At 46.5% G+C, this 10,000-nt stretch overlaps 1 protein-coding gene across 2 annotated transcripts in view; it reads left to right on the top strand.

Moving 5' to 3' along the window:
* Positions 1-10,000, top strand: part of itga8 (integrin, alpha 8) — a 90,391-nt gene that overhangs the window by 6,206 nt on the left and 74,185 nt on the right. For both annotated transcript variants that reach the window (XR_013964338.1, XM_080767714.1), the window contains exons 3-4: positions 813-913; positions 2,366-2,489. Coding sequence is in view for 1 of the 2 variants with exons in the window: in XM_080767714.1 (XP_080623840.1) it covers positions 813-913; positions 2,366-2,489 (225 nt within the window). In the remaining variant the exon portion in view is untranslated. The remainder of the gene's footprint in view (positions 1-812; positions 914-2,365; positions 2,490-10,000) is intronic.

Here is a 10,000-nt window from a genome sequence, read left to right as displayed (position 1 = left end):
ATAGCGGGGGTTCTGTTCTCAAGGACACATCGACACTGACCCAGGGGAGCCGGGGTTTAAACCGCTGGCCACTCATATACTAGACCCTCAAAGTCGCCCAAAAAGTGATTACGTTGTTGAGCGGAGTCCCTCTGGGCTCTATACTAGTGCCTCTTCGACATCCTCGCTAGAAATAGCCGATCTACAAGCTTACATTGTGACGTGTTGAACTGTTGATAGGTATTGTCTGCAAACGTTTTCACCTGATTACGGATGCCGGGGTTTAAGTGGGTACGGGTGATTCATGCTTAGTTGCCGGTGTCGTGCAACCAAGTGTGAATCTGGCATGAATGCGATTCTCATTATGGCTCTCTCTCTCTCTCTCTTTCTCTCTCTCTCTCTCTCTATGCAGATAACAGGATGATCATTACGGTCTCTCTCTCTCTCCTATGCAGATAACAGGATGATCATTACGGTCTCTCTCTCTCTCTCCTATGCAGATAACAGGATGATCATTACGGTCTCTCTCTCTCTCCTATGCAGATAACAGGATGATCATTACGGTCTCTCTCTCTCTCCTATGCAGATAACAGGATGATCATTACGGTCTCTCTCTCTCTCTCCTATGCAGATAACAGGATGATCATTACGGTCTCTCTCTCTCTCTCCTATGCAGATAACAGGATGATCATTACGGTCTCTCTCTCTCTCCTATGCAGATAACAGGATGATCATTACGGTCTTTCTCTCTCTCTCTCCTATGCAGATAACAGGATGATCATTATGGTCTCTCTCTCTCTCTCTCTCTCTCTCTCTCTCTCTCTCCTATGCAGATAACAGGATGATCAAGGTGAATGGCAGCAGAGAGCCCCTGGAGTTTAAATCCCACCAGTGGTTTGGAGCGTCCGTCAGAACGCACAAAGGGAAAGTGGTGGTGAGTTGAGTGGAGGCGGGACAGGAAGTGACATGCAGCCATGTCCGTCAGGGTTTCCATGCCAAACAGACGACACAATGCTACGGACCAGAGAGGGATCATTTAAACTACACTGATGAAATCTCAGTGTAAGATTAACGGCTAACCACTTAAGCCCTATATACTTAGTTTTATAACGAATAGCAAACATATTGGCTATTTTCACTATTTTAGATTTTATTTTTTCAAGATTTTATTTATTGTTATTGCATTCCAGTGCTTAAATCATTGAAAACGTTTAAATCGTACAATAACTCTCTATTCTCTCCTGCGATTTTTGGCCGACGATTCGGAACACTTCACTAGGCATTTGTGCTCTTTGCCCTCATCTGATTGGACAGTACGATGACATAGCCTACTCAACTCTTATTCCTATAGACCGATTCCGTAGCGGTTTCATGGTCGTAATGGTTGAGACGAAGCAGTGAAAGATACATAACGCCAGTCTTACCCAATACCAAATCTTTCTGTTTTATTAACACAAGGCTGCTGTACTTTATACCTCATACTTTAAATGCTTAGTATGAGTTATAAAATACAGCAGCCTTGTGTTCATAAAACAGAAAGATTGGGTATTGGGTAAGACTGAAATTATGTATCTTTCAGGACCTTTCACTGCTTTGTCTCAACCATTACTCAATGGCTCTGGTCTCAGCCACCGCGGTGGATATTTTGACATTCCGTATTTATTTATTTTTTATGTTGCCACTACTGTTGGAGCAGCCATAAACTATACACAGGTTCATATCGATGTTCTGGGCATCTTTGTAATGTTAGTGTTAGTAAAAAAGCAGGTAAAGGAGTAAAGTTTGAGGCAAACTAACATCAGTCACTCTGCCGTTCACTGTAGTGGAAGAGGTGCGCCTGGTGAGGGTTTAAACCCCGCAGCTACGTCGAGTCCGCCTACAGGAAATACATAGGCTGCGACCATGAGACCCGCTACGGAATCGGTCTATAGAGATAGGCAACCACACCGGAGATTCTGCAGGATTTGTGTCCCTATAGCGTATCACTTGTTATGTTATTTATAAATACCATTGTCAAACAAACGTTCTTTAGACAGATGATTGGTGTGATGTTTACCTGGTATCCTAATCCCACTTCATTTGAAGTAGGCTGATACTCATTTATATTATATTTCTTTGCACTATATTTACTTGTCATGTGTTGACTGGGAGTTCATGCCACTTTATTCTCATCTTGCACTTGGTAAGTCACTCTGGATAAGAGCATCTGCTAAATGCCTGAACTGTAAATTGACCTCCTCAACCACATGCAGCTCTACGGGATCCTAGTGTCCCACAGCTCTCCTCAGAGAAAAAAAGGATGACCTGGGGGTGGACGGTCTACACATCCTTGCAGTTAACTGTTGCACGCGTGTCTGTCTGTGTGTGTGTGTGCGTGTGCGTGCAGGCCTGTGCTCCTCTGTATCACTGGCGTACAGTGAACCCAAGTGGAGAGAAGGATCCAGTGGGAACTTGTTACGTTGCCGTTCAGAACTTCAGCGCCTACGCAGAATACTCTCCCTGCAGGACCAGTGAGTCACCTTCTGTCTGTCTGTCTGTCTGTCTGTCTGTCTGTCTGTCTGTCTGTCTGTCTGTCTGTCTGTCTGTCTGTCTGTCTGTCTGTCTGTCTGTCTGTCTCTGTAGCTGTTTACTGGCCTCTTCAAAGCAGACCTTTTACTGCTTCACCATGAATCTTCTCTCTTTCTTCTCCTCCCCTCACTCTCTCTCTTCTCTCTATCCCTCTCTCCTCTGTCTCTCTATCCCTCTCTCTCTTTCTCCCTCTCTCTCTGATTCTACCATTTTGTTCACTTCTCCTGCCATATCTCATATCTCTTTCCATTCCAGCTTCTCTCTCTTCATCTCTAAGTCTCACTGTTTCCCTCCCCCTCTCTCTCTCTCTCTCTCTCTCTTTCTCTCTCTCTCTCTCTCTCTCTCTCTCTCTCTCTCTCTCTCCACCCACCCTCTTGCCTGTTCTCTCCTTTCCACCATGTCTAACCCCCACCCATCTCTCTCTCTCATTCTGTGTCTATGCCACCGGTTCACAGCGTGGGTTACGGGCCTGTAACTCTGAGTATTTTAGAGTGTAGATTGGGTTGCCAGAGGTGAACATTTAAACAAATAGGGGTCCGTGTCCAAATGTCGTCCCCCCCCCCTTTGAATCCCTCCATCTCTCTCTCATTCTCTCACACTCATCGGTCCACTGTTTCTGTGTTGACCTCTGACCTCGGACAGTGATATGAGTGTGTGAGTGCTCGATAAGGAGCCATGCTGGCTATCAGGTGACACATCATAAACAACACATCAAACACACCATTCTTAACGCGTGCACACACACACACACACACACACACACACACACACACACACACACACACACACACACACACACATGCTTTCACACATACGTGTATATTTAGTATATACACTTACACATGTGCTCTTACAACCACCTATGTGCACACACGCACGCACGTGTGTTTGATGCTGTTTGTACTAAAGAGTGTAATCAAGACCTTAATTGTCCTCCAGAGAGAAATAGATTCAACACACAATACGCCTGCTACTGTAGGAGGTGTAGTGTGTGTGTGTGTGTGTGTGTGTGTGTGTGTGTGTGTGGGGGGGGGGGGGGGGGGGGGGCAGTGTTTACACCAAGGAAATACAGTATGTCTTCGTAATGAAGCTGAGTCTGTTTTTCTGTCTAAAATCATGACAGGGACTACAATACATGCACGCACGCAGACATGTTCTTCACTTCTATCTTTATGAGGACTGGCTGTCCTCTTAAGGACATACATAGGAGGATATTTTGACATTATTATGGTTAGGTTAAAGTTAGGTTAAGGGCTTAAGGTTAAGCATGTAAAACCAGTGTGTGCATGTGCACGCACGCACATAGTTACGAGTCATTTAGCTTCCCCTTGGGGAGCCTCTGAGACGGGGAACAATTCATTATGCGTGCCGCATTTTCTCGCAGGCACGCACACGCAACCGCTCGCTTGGACGCTCTCCTTTAAACAAACACACTTTTAGCGTCTCCCATCTACAAATGTTATATCCCACGCAAACCACACCGAGTTCCTCTTTGTTTTATTGAGTTGGAGATCCTAAGCTGACTGTGTGTTTTATTGGAGGGCCACTGAAGTCAGCCCATCATGCTCTCTGTACTCTGTACAACAGTGGTTTTCAACCCTTTTCATATCAAGGCACATTATTTATACCGCATTTGAGCCACGGACCACCATTTGATGAGATTTAGCCTCGCAGACCAAAAACTTTATTACATTATGTTGTTGTCGTTGGATAAGTTTTTGTCCCCATTTCCATGCTGTATTGATGTCGGTATAGGAGCGATAACAGGCAAAAGTTGATCAAAATAACAATTCTTCTACATTCTCTAATTGTGTAGACTTCTTTTAAATTAAAGAGGGTAGTGCCACAATTTTTGTATTTTTCCAGTTTTTCATGTGTCTATGAGGTGACAGTACTTCAGTGGAAGTCGTTTTTCTATGTGCAATGGTGTATTAACTTTGTATTTAGGGTTTCTTCCTGGAGACTGAACCCTTGACAGTCAAACGGGCCAATGAAATAAACAGTAATATCACGATGATCAGCCCCTCCCCTAACCCCTCCTCCTTTATCATACAACTACAGCTGTGGTGGCTTCAGTTCTGGTGGATCAACCACCCACTGGTGGGCGTGTCCACATAAAAGCATGATTTTAACAAATACTGTACACTTTTTGGAAAAAGTTATTCCTCCTTATATTATAATAATACCTGATGATCATGTTTTAGGGTGGAAAAAAGTTGTGGCGCTCCCATCTCTCTCATAAAATAAAGGCGAAATCCACAAAAACAAACATTAAAAACTAAAATTAAGTAATGCAGATGTTAAACAATAATGTAAGAGAGAGAGAGAGAGAGAGAGAGAGAGAGAGAGAGAGAGAGAGAGAGAGATGACCCGTACAGGTCCAAACTCCAAATGAACCTGTACGGTTTGGGTCCATGGGTCCATTTGGTTTCATTTTACGCTCTCAAGAATTAAATATCTATAAGATCTCTCCATCATTTAGCTGGGGACCACATGGAATTCCTTCAAGGACCACTGTGGTCCCCTGGACCACTGGTTGAAAACCAGTGCTCTACAAGTATTTGAGCTATTGTTGTGGCTGGCGTGACACTTATCAGAACTCTGCATCACAAACACTTTATTGCCCAGTATGAGGTTTCGTAGCAGGAATGTACTTTGGCAAGACGGTTCAGTGACAAACGCAAGTGGCTGCTACATCGTTCACCATGGCTTCAGCACACACAGTACTACTGTAGGCTATACGGTGCTGCGTTGCTACTTGGCAATCGTGTCATGACTCTTTAGTCGACTGGTTAACGTACGTGCCATTGGAATGGGGAACCCGGGTTCGCCTCCCGGACGAGGCTACATTGGTGGCAGCGGTGTGTTTGGGTAACCTCTACAAGTATTGATATGGCTGAATTTCTGACACTAAACGCATGAGACATCAACTTCCCTTGTAGATCTTTATTTGACGTGCACTCAGTATACACGGATGCCACTGGCTCGCAGGCCGGTCCTCCCAAGAAGCATAAGCAATTCAATCACAGAGCTATACTTTATATACAGTCTTAGCCCCACCCACAAGGTGGATCTACAGAATGAGAGCAGACAGGATGGGGAGGTGAATAAGCAAGGACCATTTGTTTACACACAAAGGAAGAGGAAGGGGGGGGGGGGGGGGGGGTGGGACGGAACAGGTGAGACGGGAAGGGGGGGGGACTTGCTCTCCCAACATGGACAGGAAGAGACGGGGGTTGTGAGGTGGAGGTGTGGAGAGGATCTAAGCCAAATGTTCACAGCATGGTTCAGTGTTCCAATGCTCTCACAGGATGTTTAGGTTGTCTAGACGAACCTAGTGTATTCAATGAGCTTCAAATGAGCTTTGATGATGGAAATTCCTTGTCAAATCCTTCCTCTTGTTAATTAAAACAACAGCTTAATTAAACAATAATTTGAATTTTCCATCAATATCAAAATAATACATCATAATACATTTGAACAAAATACATTGTAAGCATGGTTTAAGCAGCTGCGTCAATGCGATTTTTTTTGTTGAACTTTGTGCTTCTTTCCTAGCAATTGTAGCAATTTGTTGAACTTTGTGCTTCTTTCCTAGCAATTGTAGCAATACTTTCCATAAAGTTCTGTGCAGTGTCTTTGTCCCCACATTTCTCATAGAGTCGTCTCAAATGCTGTAAGTCTCTCTTCATGCGGGCTTGAGTATTGAACTGTCCTTTTCAGTGTCAGCACTCATTCTGGGTGACACACCTCACACAGTCACAGACATGCATTTCATTTGCATACCATCCCCACAGAATGAGTAGAGTCAACAAACTCACTCAAGGAAAACATTTACTTGTAAATTAGATTTACATTACTTTCTCATACCCATTCACACAGAAAAGTGAAAAATAGAAATGAGATATAGACAAACTACACATACTCCTCTATTTTCTTTTAGACTGATTTAGGGAAAATGCACTCAATCACTCCCTCTGGTTTACATCTAAGCCACTGTTTTGTATAGGGGGAGGTGTGTGTGTGTGTGTTGTTGTTGAGGCGGTGGGCAAGTCACATGCTGCTACTTTTTAGCAGACTTACGAAAAGTGTCTTTCCATTTCCATTTCACCTTCTTTTTCTTCCCATCGTGATCGGAAAATAAAGGCATCTTTCTGGCCTTAGATTTAAGGAATGGAGGCGTGAACCTCTCCCTTCCTGCCAACTCTGACAGTGCGTGCAAAAACTTACGGAACGCAACTGCCGGTACTTTGGTGATCTCCTCCTTCACTGGCCGGCCCGCCGGAACCCCCTCTGGGCGCATGAGTGTGCACTCCTCTCCCACCGCCTGTCGAACGAGCAGATTCTTGACACCCTCGACGTCCGTCGCTGCTTTGACGATTAGGGTTGTGTAGGTAGGCTCCAGGGCCTCCGAAGGAGATGTCCCCTTGTTCTCAACGTCTGTCGCTGGCTTGTCTCCGGTCCCGAACTGCTCAGCAGGAGCCTCCGTCTTTGTAGTCAGGAGCCTTCCTGCGCTGTGCACAGGAGATGTCCCCTTGTCGTTGACGTCTGTCGCTGGCTGCTCTGCTCCTGCTGGTTTTGGTTCTGTTCTCCCCACCTCGATGTCAGACGATTTCCTCTTGGTTGAAGGCTGTGGACCGTCCGCACGGGCTCCCGCAGGCACCGTCTCCTCTCCGTCTGGGCATCGACTGGCCTCCATGCAGCCCAGGTCGAGAGTCAGAGGCTGTGGACCGTCCGCACGGGCTCCCGCAGGCACCGTCTCCTCTCCGTCTGGGCATCGACTGGCCTCCATGCAGCCCAGGTCGAGAGTCAGAGGCTGTGGACCGTCCGCACGGGCTCCCGCAGGCACCGTCTCCTCTCCGTCTGGGCATCGACTGGCCTCCATGCAGCCCAGGTCGAGAGTCAGAGGCTGTGGACCGTCCGCACGGGCTCCCGCAGGCACCGTCTCCTCTCCGTCTGGGCATCGACTGGCCTCCATGCAGCCCAGGTCGAGAGTCAGTGCCCGCTGCGAAGACAAAGGAGACCTCCGAGGAGCCAGCGGTCCGCTCTCTGCCCTTGGAAGTTCCTCCATACGATCCTCCAGTTGTCTCTTCCTCCATCCACCTTGAAAATACTTTTTTGTGGCGGTCATTACTGACTTTTTCTTACTAATTTTCTTCTCATATTTTGCAACCATCTCTTTTTCTGTGGCCGCCGGCGCACTTTTTTTGTTTCCCATATTGAAATACTGTCTCTGGCAAGCACGGTTCTTTGGCTGCGACGTCTCTGGCAAGCACGGTTCTTTGGCTGCGACGTCTCTGGCAAGCACGGTTCTTTGGCTGCGACGTCTCTGGCAAGCACGGTTCTTTGGCTGCGACGTCTCTGGCAAGCACGGTTCTTTGGCTGCGACGTCTCTGGCAAACACGGTTCTTTGGCTGCGACGTCTCTGGCAAGCACGGTTCTTTGGCTGCTCTGGCAAGCACGGTTCTTTGGCTGCTCTGGCAAGCACGGTTCTTTGGCTGCTCTGGCAAGCACGGTTCTTTGGCTGCGACTTCTCTTAATGCAAAACAAGGTCTCTCTTTTCTCTTTTCTCTTTTTTTTTTTTTTTTTTTTTTTTTTTTTTTAGAATTATCACTTCAATTGTCTGTAATCTAGAAGGTTCTCACCGTTTCAGTGTAGCCACAGGGTTTTTTTTTAAATCCAGGCGTTGAAACTCCATAGATGCAGACTCTTCTGTAGATCTGTCCTTTGGAGCCGTTTCGTTGAGATCTGTCCTTTTGGAGCTGTTTATCTTCCGGAGTTTCAGACGACACAGGACCCCACTTCTCGACACCAAACTGATATGGCAGAATTTCTGACACTAAACGCGTGAGACCAACTTCCCTTGTAGATTCTTTATTAACGTGCACTCAGTATACACGGATGCTACAGGCTCGCAGGCCGGTCCTCCCAAGAAGCATAAGCAATTCAATCACAGAGCTATACTTTATATACAGTCTTAGCCCCACCCACAAGGTGGATCTACAGAATGAGAGCAGACAGGATGGGGAGGTGAATAAGCAAGGACCATTTGTTTACACACAAAGGAAGAGGAAGGGGGGGGGGGGGGGGGGGGTGGGACGGAACAGGTGAGACGGGAAGGGGGGGGGACTTGCTCTCCCAACATGGACAGGAAGAGACGGGGGTTGTGAGGTGGAGGTGTGGAGAGGATCTAAGCCAAATGTTCACAGCATGGTTCAGTGTTCCAATGCTCTCACAGGATGTTTAGGTTGTCTAGACGAACCTAGTGTATTCAATGAGCTTCAAATGAGCTTTGATGATGGAAATTCCTTGTCAGTATGTTCCCAGGCGGCACAGACCTTAACCTGGGTAGTCGACAGCCCAAACAGTCTCACTCCCTGGGGCGGAGGTCCCCCCAGTCAGTCGAGCCTGGCTCCTGGCTGGCGCGCATGGACGTGCTTCCAGTTGGGGGGGGACGACTGTAGGCTATACGGTGCTGCGTTGCTACTTGGCTATCGTGTCATGACTCTTTAGTCGACTGGTTAACGTACGTGCCATTGGAATGGGGAACCCGGGTTCGCCTCCCGGACGAGGCTACACTACTGCAGTGGTTCCCAACCTTTTTCATGTCAAGGACCCCCAAATTGACACTAATTAGCCTGCGGGCCCCCATTTGAAAAATATATGCCAGGGACCCCCATTAGAGAAGAATTGTATGGCTCTAGCAGTGATTCTCAAAAAGAAAAAAAATTCAAGGACCTCCAGTTTGACCTGCATTACTCTACGGGACCCCATTTGTATGGCATTTCTATCTCTGGGACCCCAATTTATATTGTAAAATCAATGTTAATTTAACTCTGAGAGTGTACAGGTCCATTTGATTCCATTTGTACATCCTCAGAGTTACAGACGCAAGGGTCCATTTGGTTCCAAACTATCATTTAGCTGGGGACCCTCTGGAACTCCCTCAAGGACCCCTAGGCGTCCCCAGACCACACTTTGGGAACCCCTGTACTACTGCACACAACTCTTTCACAGTCAAACAGCACACTGAAAAGCATTATAATGATATAAAATATTTGTATCAGTAAATTCTTAAAATATTGTGACTATTTATTCACTGTAAATTCTACATGATATGGTATACTGTATATATAGGCATAACATTTCATATTAGAAAGTAGACGAATACTTTGTTATACACTGGCATAATATGCCTGTATGATGATCATAGAGGGTTGTGTAATGTGTAGTGTAGGCAGTGCTGGGATTCACTGCCAACACCTACTGTTGGTTGTTGGGGAGGCTGGAAATCAGGTTCTCAAAGTGGGGTCCCTCAGTGTTAAGCACCGGGTTAATGTTTGTTCCCTGTGTGTGTGTGTGTGTGTGTGTGTGTGTGTGTGTGTGTGTGTGTGTGTGTGTGTGTGTGTGTCTGTGTGTGTGTGTGTGTGTGTGTGTGTGTGTGTGTGTGTGT

This window comes from Protomyctophum bolini, assembly GCF_963924005.1.
Source record: "Protomyctophum bolini genome assembly, chromosome: 7".
NCBI lineage: Eukaryota > Metazoa > Chordata > Actinopteri > Myctophiformes > Myctophidae > Protomyctophum > Protomyctophum bolini.
This window is presented reverse-complemented; position numbering and strand designations above follow the sequence as displayed.